At 43.2% G+C, this 16,118-nt stretch overlaps 1 protein-coding gene across 18 annotated transcripts in view; it reads right to left on the bottom strand.

Moving 5' to 3' along the window:
- Positions 1-16,118, bottom strand: part of SRGAP2 (SLIT-ROBO Rho GTPase activating protein 2) — a 242,246-nt gene that overhangs the window by 141,580 nt on the left and 84,548 nt on the right. For all 18 annotated transcript variants that reach the window (XR_004973235.1, XR_004973236.1, XR_004973237.1 and 15 more), the window contains exon 3: positions 955-1,147. Coding sequence is in view for 15 of the 18 variants with exons in the window: in XM_036342889.1 (XP_036198782.1) it covers positions 955-1,147 (193 nt within the window). In the remaining 3 variants the exon portion in view is untranslated. The remainder of the gene's footprint in view (positions 1-954; positions 1,148-16,118) is intronic.

Raw genomic sequence — 16,118 nt, 5'->3', positions numbered from 1 at the left:
ATTTCAGCATTTTTAAAAGTTCTCCAGGGAATTCTAATGTGCAGTTGGGGCTGAGAACCTTTACTGTAGATGATACAGTAAATATTGTAAGCGTTCAGGCAAAGATGATGATTTAAACTAGGGCAATGGCAGTGAGAACAGAGTGGAGGGGCCAGCGGTATAAAATACTATAAATGTAGAAGAAATAGACTTTAGCAACTATCTGGGCAGCAATATAGAAATATGGCTGCAACATCATTCATTTCTTCTAGTTAAAGACATTTTGGTGAAATGGTTAAGAGTACAGGCTCTAGAACCAGATGGGCTAGGTTTAAATTCCAGCTCTATTTATTAGGTGTGTGTGTGTGTGTGTGTGTGTGTGTGTATACACTGGGCACGTTCCTTAACCTTTTTATGACTTAATTTTCTCACCTATAAATTGGGGAAATAACAATAACCAACATATAGATTGTTGTGGAGATTAAGTGAATTAACATATATGTAAAGCCTTTAGAACCACGCTTGGCACATAAGAAGAGCTATGAAAGTGTTTGTTGTTATTATTAGCAGTAGAGGCTGGATGCACGAAATTCGTGCAAGAGTAGGCCTTCCTTCCCCTGGCTGCCAGAACCAGCTTCCCTCTGGCACCCGGGCTTCCCTCTGGCTGCCAGCAGGCACCTGGGCTTCCCCCTCAGCCCGGCTTCGTCCAGAAGGTCGTCTGATCTAATTAGCATATTATGCTTTTATTATTATAGATGGGTCATCATCTATTCTGATCTCTCCAAGGTGTTGAGCTGCATGTAAGGCTGATCTGGAAGAGGAGAAGTCCTTGAAGGCTCTCAACTCTTAGCCAATTTGAAGTCATAGGGTTACCTGTTTCATAAATCCAATTGGATCTAGGTGGCATACCCTGCCTCCCTCCATCCCAGACCCCATTCCCAAAGTCTCTAAAAGTAATAGCCAAGGAGCTCCTACTTGAATTGCTGGTCCTTGGTGCTCCGTGTCTTGGCCAGGAAGCGCTCTGCCAGCTTTTCCAGGTTGCGGGAGTAGTCCATCTCAATCTCAGCCTTCTTTCGGAAGAAGTCCTGGAGGTCCTGCAACAGCTGCACCCGGAGCTCACACTGCTGGTCCAGGCATTTCATCTGCTCTGTGAGCTGAGCGCGGATCTCTGCAACAACAAAAGACAAGAGTCATACAGAGATCCCTAAAGGGAACCAAACAGGCCAACATTTATAGTCCTTCCTTTCACTTGATCCCTGTCCTGGGAGGAGGGGGAGGAGGAGGAGGAGGAGGAGGAGGAGGAGACTTGAAAAACACTGGGACCAAAAATCGGCTGAATCATTTAAGACAATGTGATTATTAGACATAATGATATTCACAGCTACCATTTATTGAACAATTTACTGTGTTTCTGGCAATGCCAGAATTTGGGCTCTCTTCTGGCAAAGAGCCTAATGAATTTTCTCCCAACCATTCTGTTGGGTAGGTACTACTTTCATCCCCATTTTAAGATGAGAAAACTGATTCTTAAAGGCGTTAAGTGATTAGATTCAAACCCAGACAGATTGACTTTAGATCCCAAGCTCCTACTTGTTATACGTTCTCTGCATCTTTGTGAATTAGGGTGAGAGTCAGGATATTTTAATAGAGACAGAAAGGGCCCTGCCCAAGGTCAAATAGTGGCAATCAAGAATGAAACAAGCACCAGGTCTTCTAGGCAAGTAAACCATCTCCTGTCAAGCAGATTCCATAGTTTCCAATATCACAGAAGTAAATCAGCCTTCAAGAAGCTGATATTTTTCACCAACTATCACTCATATCTCTGTTGCTTCACCCCCACTGATGCTCAGAACTCCTGCTTCATCAAAGCTAGAAATATTCTGGGTAAGCTCCAGCTTGGCAGATTTCTGGCTGGCCAGCGTCCTCGTACAGGGCTAACAACACCCTCTCTGGAACTGCAGCAATGACTGCTCCAGCTGCAACCAGATCTGCCTCAAATGCAATACTGCATTTGTTACTGACAGGAGACCTGGCACCCAAAGGAAGCAGCTTGCCAAAACCAGACTGCTTGTCAGCTCGGAGAAAGCCTGCAGTGCGGATCCTGCTGAAGTTATGTCCCAATCCCCATCTGCGTAACAATGGAGCCATTTCTTTCATCCCTTTGCCCTCCAAGCCTGCTCAGCTCAGTGCATTAGGATGTGACCTTCACTCCAACCCAGGAAAAAAGAGTACCCATATCATTATGCCTTCCTTATAGATGCTCCAAATTCATTCCCAGATAGTCGAGCTGTAAGAATGCTTTCTGTCTATGCTGTGTAATGCATGGAGCAGGGGGATCTACAGTTTTCATCTGAGCAGTGGATACATCAGAGGCAAATCTAGCATAAGGACTATGAAGTTGAAAGGTACGCCACGCACTCCTTTAATGAAGCAATGAGGAATGGGTAAATGGTGCATTTAGCTTTCCCTAAAGTAGATAGAGGTTCATAATCTATCCCCATCTTCATTTTGTTACTCTTTTCATAGATAGTAGGATGTAGAAAAGTATCTAATCCTTTACGGGTCATCTTAGGTGATCTGTAAGTGCCATTCTCACCCTCTTCGTCCACACGCCTCCCCCTTGCCAACCACCATGCCAACCAGGTCTGGAGTAACCTCACCTGAACTGAAACTGAGCACCGTAGGATTGTTTCAAGCAGACAGAAAGCTGTGCAGAAAAGCCACGTACCTCATCACTCATCAAAGCTCTCTTGTTCTGTGTTTTTATGGGAGTCTGATTACAAGGGTGTCGGCCGGGGGGCGGGGGGTGGGGGGGGGAGACACACGATTCGCAGAGGGCATGTCAGGCATACGGTGCTTGCCAGAGATTTCTGGGCCTCTTTTTTTAATTATTTAAGAAACTGCTTTTTACAATATATATATTTAAGATTAACATTTATTTATTTATTTCGTTAATCCTCACCCGAGGATATTTTTTCCATTGATTTTTAGAGAGAGTGGAAGGGAGGGGGAGAGACACACAGAGAGAAACATCACTGTGAGAGAGACACATCCATTGGTTGCCTCCCCCATAGGCCCCAACTAAGGCTGAAATCAAGCTTGCAACCAAGGTACATGACCTTGACTGGAATCGAACCTGGGACCCTTCAGTACGAAGGCTGATGCTCTATCCACTGAGCCAAACCAGCTAGGGCAATTTCTGGGCCTCTCAAAAGCAACAGCCCTTTCCTACAGGCATCTGTACCCTTCCATCTATTGACAGATAAAGGTCATAGTCACTGGGTGGGCCGACTGTGGTGGAGAGAACATTCATTGATATTACTTACAACTGATCCATTCAATAAGAATCAGGGCGAAAAGGGACCTTTTGGGGTGAAAAGGTACCCCGTCAGTAACATGTGGAAGAGGATGTGGATGGGTGATGGGGTTATCAGGCCTCTCTGAGTCACCTGTAATTCATTTAAGACTTTGCATCAATAACCTCACTAACCATGGAAGTGGAAAGAAGCATGGTAGAATGGATGATGCCCATCCTCCACCACAGAAAGAGGGAGCTAGGCAAATTCCCTTGATACCCATGAAGTTCCAGAGGTAGACCACTCCAAGGCTGTGCTATGCAAGGAACCCGCACTTCAGAGGAGGCCTCTGAGATATGCGAATTAATTTAAGAAGCCCCCTAAGCACATACAGCCAGCACAGCATGCCACCCCGACTTTCACAGGTGCCTCAATGAGTGAGTAGCATAACACAAAGTGATCCTGGTTGTGCTCTAGTCCAGCCGTCACCAACTGGTGGTCCGCGGACCACTGATGGTCCATGAGGTCCAAAAGGTTGGTGACCGCTGCGTCTAGTTCAAATGTGGCTCTAAGGGCCTAAATCACCCATCAGCCGGAAGATGGAGAAGGGGACATTCTAGGGGTGGGAGCCAAAAGTGACCCATCAGGCATCCTTCCAGGACCTGAAGGAAAGGGAACATGTATGTGTTCACTGAGCACCCTTTATATACATCAGTGATGGCAAACCTATGACACCTCTGACACGCGAACTCATTTTTTGGGTTGATTTTTCTTTGTTAAATGGCATTTAAATATATAAAATAAATATCAAAAATAGAAATCCTTGTTTTACTATGGTTGCAAATATCAAAAAGTTTCTATATGTGACACGGCACCAGAGTTAAGTTAGGGTTTTTCAAAATGCTGACACGCCGAGCTCAGAAGGTTCGCCATCACTGCCCTCAGTTATCCCCAATTATCCTGATTGCACAGAGGAGAAAACTGAAGTGAAACTCATGAAGTAATTTACAAAAAGGTCGTACAATTAGATGCAAGTGGGGCTGAAGCTAAATTAAGGTTTGTCTGACTTGTCAAAGAAGTTGATACTGGGGCAAGGAGACAGGAAGAACAGAACATGAGTCGGGAGTATCTGAAGGTTTTTCTGCATAAATCAGTTTTTATAGCTCTCACCCTGGAACGTTCCCTTCCCCACTGTCCAGATGACAGGTGATTCAGTCAGTGACAGAAGTGGAAGAGAATGCGGAGGGCGATGGGGCTATCGCAGAGTCAAGTATGGACTAGCCCACTGACTCACTAGCTAAGCCACATTTTGGTCAGTCCACAACAGGGCTGGATCCTCCCCTGCTTCCTGAATCTACTCTACAGGGCAGCTTTGGAGCAAGCGCTTTTCTTGTCTGTGAGCTCACCCTGAGGTCTGCCAGTAAGCCCAGGGGGCAGAGAAAGTGAGAAAGCAATATCCCCATCCCTGAACCAGGAAAAGAAGAGTGCATCTCTGCTAACAGATCCCACCTGCCACTGGAGTTGATCTGTGATTTGACACCACTGAGCACCTCCCCTCCCCCACAACCTGCCTAGAAAGAGAGGCCTCCCTGGCTTCCATTCTCAGAGCATCCATCCAGACATTTAAGGGAGACTACAACCACCCCCATCTCCAGGCTGCAGCCCTGAGACAGAATAGCTGCTCTGTCCAAGGTAAAATGTGCTGCTTCAGGTTTTTGCTGCCGCTGCGAAGACAAACAATGGTACCCAGGAAGGCAGCTGTGCCAGCCCCAGTCATCTGTCCATGCACATAAGGGGCAGGAAACAATGGGCCACTGAACGCCAGCACGCCTGGGCCATGTGCCCAGACTGGAGGCCCTCTGCACCCTGACCTACCCACAGACTATGAGGGCAGAAAGAAGAAAGGGGCAATTTATAAAAACACGAAGGAATTCCTCACAGTTCTATCGTGTGCTCAGGCAAGTATGCACATACACACGTGTGCACACTCAAAGACACGCACACTCACACCACCCACACTGTGTTTCACCATAACAACTCAAGAAGGCTTTACAAATCCAGTTATAGCTGGATGAGAGTTCCTGGGAGGGGTGATGGGGTCCTTGCCAGTTCTGTCCTAGAACTACACGGGAAGAAGTCAAGCTCTCAGTTTCCAGAAGCAGCTGTATCTCGGGGCATGAATGAAGCCAAAGTACAAAGGTCACCATGAACTATCTGGAGTGATCAGGGACCTGCCACACCAACAATCATGTAGACACTAAATTATAAAACATGACCTCCCCTGGGCACCTAACACAGCCCATTTATTCAGCAACTCTTTGCTGAGCCCCTACCGTATAGCAATCCCTGTGCTAGATGATGGTGATGGAGAAAACAGGCCCAAGCCCGGCCCTAAATGAAGCATGGCTTGACAAAGAAAAGGAAAAGAAAGCAAAGACGGTCTTATTGCTTCTGTTCTGGATATTCTTTATTTATAACACAGCCATGGTAATAAGTTCCAACCTGAAGACCAAAGACTTATAAATCATCAATAGCAGACATAAGAAATCAAGCAACAACCCTAATAAAAATTCAATGTCCTGACTTTTTTCCATCGCATTTTTTAAAAAATGACCCTTGAATAAAAACTGCAGCTTCCCTTGCAAACAACTTTTCTGAGTTTCAGAGCTGACCTTTGGTTGATATTTCATCCAAGAATGAAGTCAAAATTTCACTGCACTGTTCTGGAATTAGACAGTGGTGATAGTTACACAACCTTCTGAATATACTAAAAAACAAAAGCCCACTGAATTGTACAATTTAAAAGGGTGAATTTTATGATGTGTGAATTATATCTCATTAAAAATTGTCAAGCTAACCAAATAGCATGTCCTGTTGAGCACCATACTTCCAGCTAACAGGCACCAAAAGGAGGGAGGAATTCTTGGTTTCCATTTCTCCATTGCATGGGCTGATTCTCAGTTCTGCATTGAATATTCTTAAAGCTGCCCCTCTGGACAGCAAGCTTGTCCATAACATTGAAATCCATTGGTAGATCACCATTCCATCATTTGCAAAGTATGTCTAATCAAAACCTGGCAAGGAATCGTTTTTTGTTTTTGTCTTTTTAAAATCCTCACCCAAGGATATGTTTTTATTGGCTTGAGAGAGAGAGTATGGGAGAGAGAGAGGATGGGGGAGGGAGGGGGAGAGAGAGAGAGAGAGAGAGAGAGAGAGAGAGAGAGAGAGAGAGCGCGCAATAGGTTGCCTCCTCTATGTACCCTGACCAGGGATCTAACCACCTAGGTTATGTGCCCTGATGGGAAATTGTTCGAACCCACAACCTTTTGATGTACGGGATAGTACTCCAACCCAAGCCACCCAGCCAGGTCAAGCAAGGAATGTTTTTACGCATGAGTTAATCAAGTCCAGGATCAGCAGATACATCCAGCAAAGCTCCCCCTGGAAGTGCTGACTCCTTGTCCATGCTTGGGCACAGCTGAGATCTTAACTACACCTGTCCTGGGAGTTAGAAGAAGGCTCATTTTCTTTTTTAGAAAGATGCTGACAGGTCACATGAAGAATGAAATTGGGGGAAAAAACTAAATACTGATTATTTAACAGAAACGATCAGGGACCTGCCACACCAACAATCATGTAGGCACTAAATTATAGAACACCTGCAATGCAGGTGACACAGTCCTCTGAATACTGTCCTCACTTTAGAGAAAACCCAAGGAATTCACCAGTCAGCAGAGTACAAGAGGATTTTGTTCAGCCCATAGCTTTCAATCCAGAGATATTAGCCCTATTCTTTCCCTCTTTCAAAATTCATCCTTCTTCAGGAATTTTCTCTGATTAAGTCACACAGAACCCCCTCCTATGAATCCCACATTTCCGAGGACAAAGTGGGGATGGGAGGGCAGGCCAGAAAAAGATGTAATCTTTGGAGAGAAACACAGACGTGTCCTTCCCTTGTCTTTGATGTGCTGGCACCTGGGGGACAGGAGCTGCTACTCCCACAGGCTCTGTTCCGAGCTGACAAAGCATGAGATCAGCCCAGGTTCCCCAGCGGGAACCGGGCCTGACTGCCAGTCTTTTTCCACAAAATCTGCCTCACCTGCCTGTAGCCCTTTCACAAACACATGACGTCACCTCAGCCATCTGAAGAATATTAATTCCTAGTACCTTTCCAGCAAGTGTTATATAAGAAGACAATTGAGGCTTTCATCAGGTTCTACCCTCCATATCTCTTACCAAGACCTCTTATCTCAAGGGTAATCAGCCCCTCTCAAAACTGTTCCCCAGGAAACAAAATGCTGGAATGCCCTGCCAAGTCTTGCTCTTTGCCCTACTTGTTTGCTTTTTCTACAAACTCAGTAGTGGGAAGGCCCTTCAAAATCCCTGTTCGAAAGAGCAGAGAACCAAAGCCCAGAGAAGGGAAAGGGATGGCCGGGGATCACACAGCCATTTAGCGGCACATCTAGGCCTGAAACCCAGGTCACTGGGTTCCCAAGCCAATGTTCTTTCTTACTGCAAATATTTATTTGAGCTCCTCTTAGGAGTTCTGTGAACAGAAAGACAAAGTCTTCCCTGAGAGTTACCAGAGTAGTATGCGAGAAGCAAGTGAAAAAACCTGTAACAAACAAGGTGAAATGATAAATAAGGTATGCACACTATACTGTGAGGGCAGAGCGAAGGGAGACATGTATCAGCTCCCACCCGGCTTTCAGCGACTGATTATTATTACTAATCTATGAGCAGTGTTCCAAGAAAAGGCCATCAAGCTACTTTCAGTAAAGCAGGAAACTCCTCAAAGAGTATGACTTTTACCCTATGGAATACAACGTAGAAATAGGCATGTTAATCCAAACAGCCAAGCAATAAATAGCTACTAAATTTCCAGAATGTGTGGATGTGATAAACACTTATTGTTTTTCTTTCCTTGTATCCATACCCTCCCTTCCTCTTAGCCTATGTACTTTTGGTAAAGCTGATTCCACCTCTGCCCTCCCCAAAGATGGTGGAAGTGACCTCCAGGCCTTGTTTGGAGACAGTGAGTCTGAGACTGCTGCCATCTTGCTACCATGAACGGCAGGCCTGACTGAGAATAGAGCTGAGCTGAGAAAGCAGAGCTGAGAAATGGAAAAAGGAAAATTGAGCTCCTGAATCAAGTCATAGCCAAATGCCAGCCTATCCATGGCCCTTTTAGTCACAGAGGCCACCTCATTCACTCCTTGCTTAGAGAAAGACTAAACTCCTGGAGAGGAAGAATTTGTTCGGTTCACCAACATACTCCTGAGACCCAGAAAATACCTGGATAGAGGCGGCCTTCTAATTTGTGGAAGAAAGAAAGGAGAGGAGAAAGAGCAGGAGAAGGGAGGACATGGTCTGAGCTAGCATTCTGAGGATGGGTAAAATTTCAGTAAATGGAAGGGTAAAGAGACAATATTCCAGAGAAAGATCAAATGTAAGCCAAGAGATGGGAAAGTTGGAACGCAGCCTCTGTGAGGCCAGAAGGAGGAGAGCTCAGCTAGAACAAAGAGGAGCGGCTCCGAAGGCTAACAGTAGTTTGGGTTTCGAGCCAGAAATGGAGGTGGTGAAAGTTTGTGCCATGATGAAAACCGAGTTGAAGGAAGATCAGAGTGGAAGAGGTCTGCTGGATGGATTCCTGGGCCTTCTAAATTAAGAGATGGAGTTGGAATTAATGAGCAATCCAGGCTGAATGATCCAGAGGTCAAACGAGTAGGAGATTTCCATGAGTGGAAAATCCCTGCACGTACTACCACTAATCATTAGTAATAATACAGACTTTCAAGCCAGTGATTCTAAAGCTACTGATTCCAAACTATCCCTCTATCCAGTGGTAATCAAACTGAACCTGTAAGAGAGACCTTTGGGTTCAAAGGTAAGACAGTTATCTTGGTGGGAGGAGGGAGGGGTGATGAACTGGACCTGGACTCCCTCACTTTCCTTTTGACTACAGTTCTCTCTGTGGAACTTTAAGTTTAGCATCTTCAAAACTGTCTGACCTGTGTAGCAGATTGTTCCAAAGTTATGAAAGGAAGAACCTCTCCGTCCCTTGCATTAATTCCACAATACCTAAACACAATGCATGTCACTTTGGAGACAACGGGAAACTAGCCTGTGGAAGGAAGAGGAGAAAGATGGCCCCAAGATTTTCAAAAGGACTTTCAATCATCCAGTAACTTTCAAGCCCCCAAATGAAGCCACAGAAAGCAACCTTATAAAGCCCATGGGCAGGAGGTTGTGGAGGGGATATCTCAACGAAGTTTAATCATCACAACTGCTTTGGCAAGCTGCCTCAGCTCTTTCAAGTTACTCAATAGAAAGTCAAAGACAAAGGGCTCCCAAATGAACAAGCTGCCACATCAAATGCCAAAGTAGTAATTCTAGGCCCTGGGCTTTGCCTGAGAAATTTAAGAAACAGAATTTCCAAGATCCAAAGTCTAGAATTAACTTGTACTACAAACTAAAGATTTGGAATGAGATGACCAACAGCTCCTCTGGGAAATGTCACTTGGTCTGATGCCCCTGATTCAATGCTAGAGGCAAACTGGAAATCAATACCCAAGGATAACAATCAACAAACAAATCCAGCAACTAATGTATTTACCTTATGCTGTCTCTGTGCAAAGATCTGCGTGATGAACCACTGGAACACACAAGAAAAATGTAAGACATTGTCTTGCTCTCAAGGAGCTTATAATCCAATTGAAAAAGGGAGGATAGCTGAAACCGGTTTGGCTCAGTGGATAGAGCGTCGGCCTGCGGACTGAAAGGTCCCAGGTTCGATTTTGGTCAAGGGCATGGACCTGGGTTGCGGGCATATCCCCAGTAGGAGATGTGCAGGAGGCAGCTGATCGATGTTTCTCTCTCATCGATGTTTCTAACTCTCTATCTCTCTCCCTTCCTCTCTGTAAAAAATCAATAAAATATATTAAAAAAAAAAAAAAAGAAAAGAAAGAAAAAGGGAGGATTAAGTGCAAAAATATTCAACAATATAAGACTAAGCCAAAATAGTAGTCCCAGACCATGTTCAGAGAGGAGATTAGTATAAACCAGTGTGAGCTTGAATGAGTCTTCAGCTGGGGAGGATTTAAAGAGATGTACGGGTGACAAAGGAAGTGGTCACTGGAGCAAAGGTAAGGAAGCAGAGATGGGCAGATCAATATTAGAAGGACGTGAGTAGAACACTGTGACTTCAAGGTTAACTCAGAAAGTATGGAAGGGGCAGGGAATGGAAAAGCAAGAAAGGGCCAGCACGCTCCATGAGTAGATCAGATACGAACAATTCCAAAGGGGTCTGTAAACTGTGGGCAAAGCAAGGTAACAGTCTATCTAGTAAAGAAGGACAGCACAAGCTGAGTCAAAACCCAGGGATTCCCTACCAATCAACTCCTAAAACCACCAGATGTCAATTTCAACTTGCCCACTAGAGTAATAGACAATGGCAAACTGTATGTTGTTCAATATTAAAACCCATACCCTAAATTCCTAGAGAGCTAGCTCTGGAGGGTTTGCTTCATTTTGCGCAAGATCCAACTTTGGCATACAGTACTGGCACATTGTTTCAGATTTCCTGGTAGTTCAATAAGAACAGACCAAGCACCAATTAGTTGTAGGGGAGAGGGACAAACAAAGATAATTATGGAAGATCAAGAGATTCACTTGGCCTTTAAAGTGTCTGTGGAACTTCCAGTTTTACTCTCCAGTCTGGAGTACTCAGGAGAGATTAAGTCTGGAAAAAAAATATTTGGGAGCCATCAGCAAGTAGATGGGAATACGAAATTAACCACCGAAATGAATGTAGCTATCCATAGAAAGCATGTAGAATGAAAGAGAAGCAGGCCTAGGCCTGCAGACATACCCATTTATGTAGATAGGAAAGTAGGCTGAAAATGAAACAAGTGAAACAACATTGTCAGTAACTGCAAGTCACTTAAATACACTAGAAGGGCCGAGAGTTGAACTTTGGCAATTCAGAGTTTATCATTATTGAAAGCTTGCTATGCTGAACTCAGTTTATCCATTACCCAATGAACACAACTGCCTTGCCAACTGGTTGGAAGAGCTTGTACCGCTCCAGGTGCAATGGCTGTTCCTGGTCCTTCCTGTTGTTGGTGGACCAACCTGACAGAGCCTTGCCTTGTACCCATGTCGCATGCTTCTCAATTCCCACCCCAGGGTTTCCCTGTTATCACTAAGGCATATGATTTGGCAGGACTTGCTCAGACACTAGCCATGTGATCAAGAGCATAGGGACGTTGAAGCTCCATGAAGTCAACCCTTGACCAATAAGAGATGAGAGCTTGCAAGTGAAATCACCTCCTTCCCCTAGTGGACTGTTCATAGATGCAGTTAGCTGCACATGGTTTCTCTGAAGATGTCCCACAAGACCAGCTTATACGCAGTCACTTAAATTTGTTCTCCATCTCTCCCTTTCTTATTTCCATTTTCTTCTCATTCCGGCTTCCCTGGGATGGATCTCCCAAGTCAAGTGTAGGCTTCTGCCTCTGACTATTCTAGGGAACCCAGACTAAGACACTTACCATGTGCTAGGCACTATTCTAAATACTGGGTTGATAGTTCCTACCTTGATGAAACAGATTCCAATGAAAGTATCTGCTTAGCAGTTGCCTGAGAATAGCTAACCAATTATTTTTCAATGACCTAGACTTTTAATTCTAGCTTTGCCACCTACAACTTGTGTATATCCCTGAACAAGGCACTTAATCTCTCTAAGTCTGTTTCATTATCTACAAAATGGAGTTTTTAATAGCAACCACTTGAATGGACTGTTATGAAGAGTAGAAGAGATAATGTATATGAAGTATTTATTACATGCCTGGTGTCCACTCCATTAAAAGTCAACCATGATTCCTCCCACTTCACAGATAAGGGACCAGTGAGGTTCAAAGAGATCAGTTAAAATCGCCTGAGGTCACCCAGATGGTTACAGATCACAAAAGGATTTGAACCTAGATGCACTTAACTCTAAAATCAGTGCTCTTAACCACGCTTTTACACCTATTTGTTTAAGACTGAAAAATGGATTCATTTTGTTGTCTTTCATACTAGAAGTCTATAGTTCTAGGCTAGTAATATCAATTTGTTAACAAAAGAGATCCCTGCCCTGGCGGAGTAGCTCAGTTGGTTAGAGTGTCCTCCAGATATGCCAAGGTTGGGGGTTTGATACCCCGTCAGGACAAATACAAGAATCAACCAATGAATTCGTAAATAAGTGGAATAACAAATGGATGTTTCTCCCCGCACTGCCCCACCCCCCATGATCCTCTCTCTCAGTCAAAATCAATTTTTTTTTTAATTTTAAAAGGGTTCCCTGAATTTCTTCAACTTATCAAACGAAAGTCCTTATTCTCACTGTCTTAACTCTGCATATTTAAATGTATGTGTTGTGGGTAGATTGGGGAAATACTGTTTTAGCATTTCTTCCTGAGGGCTATAGCAGCAAAAAGTCCACACCACCACCTAGAGATGCTATCAACTCGAGAGGAAGCAAAGCAAAATGTGACTCTGGAACCAGACTTTCTGAACTCAAAATGCCAGCTCCACCACTTCTTTAGCTGTGTGGCCCTGGGCAAATACCTTAACCTCTCTGTGCCTCAATGTCTCTAACTGCAAAAGTTCAACAATAATAGTATCTACCTCATAGGGCTTTTATGAGTTAATATTCATAAAATAATCTGAACAGTTTCTGGTACATTGTAGGCAGTATTATTTGTTGTTGTTAAATATATAAGTAAAATCTCTCTCATGAGCTCTTTGATCCTTTAACTTTCTGGACAAAAAGGTATAGAAAGTGAAAGGAATTACAGAGAAGAAATTACTGGCGCGCGCACACACACACACACACACACACACAAGTTTAATGAAACAATACATATCCTTAATATATGCCATAAACTCTGATATTTTCTACATCTTTCTAAATGGTGGTTGTGGCCCACTAATTTGATTTCGTGACCTAATAGAAGGTCTTGGACAAAAATTTAAAAGCTCTAGAATAAACCACATGACCACCAAAAGCAGAACTAGAATACAGAATCTTTAAACCATTAAACTCCTTCTTCATAGTTATTATTAAATCAGAAAGGGCCTAAGTTTCACTTCTTGCTGGAAAAGAAACTGTACATTCTGGGTCCTCCTCCCATTCTCTCCACAGTTCATGTGATCACTAGACATTCAGAGAACACCAAGGAACCAGGGTCACTTCCTGTCTGTGTAACACCTGTTACTGTTGCCCAATCCACCAGGCCACCATTCCGTACCAGGGAGAGTTTCCTGGCGTGTCCCCTGAGTTTGGTCCTCTTGATTTCGAGGCTGAGCAACTTCAGTCACCTGTCGAACCATTTAGAGCAAAAAAGTTGCTGATCTAACACAACAAAACAATGTCATTATGCATTTAATAAACTGATTACAAGCAGAATACTAGTAGATGAACCTTATTAATGATTATGTGTTTGTTAAGTTTTTTTTTAAAACCTAGATCTTATCTCTTGGAGATAAATACTAACGTATTCAAGGATGAATAATGTCTGCTATTTGCTTCAAAGAAATGGAGGGAAGTGGGAGTAGGTGGGGGATACGGATAAGTAAGACTGGCAATGAGCTGAGGATTATCAAAACAGGGTGATGGGTACATGGGGTTTCATAACACTTCTCTTTCTACTTTAGGCTTGAAATTTCCCAAATTAAAGGTTTTTAAATCTGATTAATGGCATGGTTGTTGTTGTTTTTTAAAGGCTTAAGAGATTTACAGGAAAAGCAAAAGAACATGAAAGAAGCAGAAAAATAAAAATACCCAGAGATATAATACAGGGCAATTTTCTTAAAAAGAAGGAAGAGCTAAATCTATAGGGAGAAAAGGCATACTATATACCAGGAAATGTACATAAAACAGGACATATGATGTTTAAATATTTGAACTCCAAGGATAAAGAAAGAATTGTTTAAGAAGCAATAGAGAAAAAGGAACTTTTCTAACAAAATAGGGGAAAAAACCGGGGTGGGCTCTGATTTCTCCATAGCAACATTTGAGGCCTGAAGATAATGGAGCCACATCTGAAGAAGTCTGAAGGAGAGTTACTGTTACCCAAGCTGAGGCAAGTGGGAAAAAGGCTCAGACATCCTCATACTTGAAAGATCTCAACCTTGAGAGTACCCACGAATCCTGCACCCAGATTTAAAAAAAAAAAAGGAGTATGCAGGTCAAAATGCAAATGTTAGAAACCCTGCCAAGGAAATAATACAGAAAGCTACAAAAATTGGAAGATGGGGAAGAGAAGTACAATGCACCATAAGAAGATGAATCACCTAATCTTTCCAGGCAAGGAATCAGCCAACCCGTCTAAAAGTGAAGATTTAGCTACAAATACAATAAAAAATATTAATAATGACTTCAGTCTCCAAATAATTTTCTTAACCTTAGAATTTATAGAAACTGTTATCTTTTGTAAAGAAGAAACACTTATCAGAAGTTCAGCAGTTCTTTCACTTTCATGTCAGTATTTTCTGTTAAACTCAAATAAAATTAATTCAATTGTTTTTATTTTTAAAGCACATGGCATGTTGTTCTCACCAGCCACCCTTCTGTTTATGTGTACTGCATGCTAAAACTGGAAGAGAAAAGGGCTTGTATGCACGCATATAAGCATAACGAATGGACACAGATAGTAGGGTGTGAGGGCATGTGCTGGGGGATGGGAGTGGCTGAGGAGAGGTCAATGGGGGGAAAAGGAGACATATATAATACTTTCAACAATAAAAGAATTTAAATTAACCAAAAAAAAAAACCTGGAAGAGAAAGTCCATTGTACCTCATCACCAAATCCACCGCCTTACCTTCCTACCAGCCTTCCCTGTCACAGCTCCAGTCCTAGGCTTACCTTTCTACCTGCACACTAGAATCCACCTGTTTTCTCACTCAAGGCCTTTGCTTCTAAAATTACACACTTAAGCTGACCCTTGAACAACACCAGTTTGAACTGTATAGGTCCATTTATCTGCAAAATTTTTTCAATAAATATGTAGTCAATCCTATGTGTCCCTGGGTTCCACATCTGTGGATTCAACCAACCACGGGTCAAAAACAGATTTCGATCTGTGGTTGGGAATCTGCTTATGCATTGTTGTACATCATTTTACTTAAGGCATTTGAGCACCTGTGAATTTTAGTATCCACTGGGAGTCCTGGAACAGGATAGACTGCATGACAGTTACGTTTTGGGGAAGTCAGAAGTTATGAGTGAATTTTTGACTGTGCGGCATCAATGCCCCTAACCTCCATTTGTTCAAGGGTCACTGTCTTTTCTATATTATCATTTTCCTCTCTCTATTGGATTATTGTCATAAGCAAATAAACATGCTATATCCCCCCCATCTTATTAAAAAACAAACATATTTCCCTTGATCTCCTCTACCTCCCCAGTTACTTTTTAATCTTGCCTTCTCTTTATGATAAAACTCAAAATGATTGTCCATATACACTGCCTCCACTTTTTCTCTTTACCCAATCATAACCAAACTCTTGCTTTTTCCACTTTTGTGGGTGGTAATAGTCTCCAAATTGCCCAATATGGCCAATTCTCAGGACTCGACTTACTCCACCATCACCAGGACTAGACAGAGGTGATGGTGGAGTAAGTCGAGTCCTGAGAATTGGCCATAGACACCATCTTCTCAATGTCCTTCGCTGGACCCTTGTCCTCTTTCCCAACCTCTAATGCTGAAACACTCCAGGGCTCAGTCTAAGGGCCTCTTTTCTATCTCCGTTTGCTCCCTAGTATATCTCTTCCAGTTCTGTGCCTGGTGCTTCCCAAA

The sequence above is a fragment of the Myotis myotis genome, unplaced genomic scaffold (genome assembly GCF_014108235.1).
Source record: "Myotis myotis isolate mMyoMyo1 unplaced genomic scaffold, mMyoMyo1.p scaffold_m19_p_18, whole genome shotgun sequence".
NCBI classification, from domain to species: domain Eukaryota; kingdom Metazoa; phylum Chordata; class Mammalia; order Chiroptera; family Vespertilionidae; genus Myotis; species Myotis myotis.
This window is presented reverse-complemented; position numbering and strand designations above follow the sequence as displayed.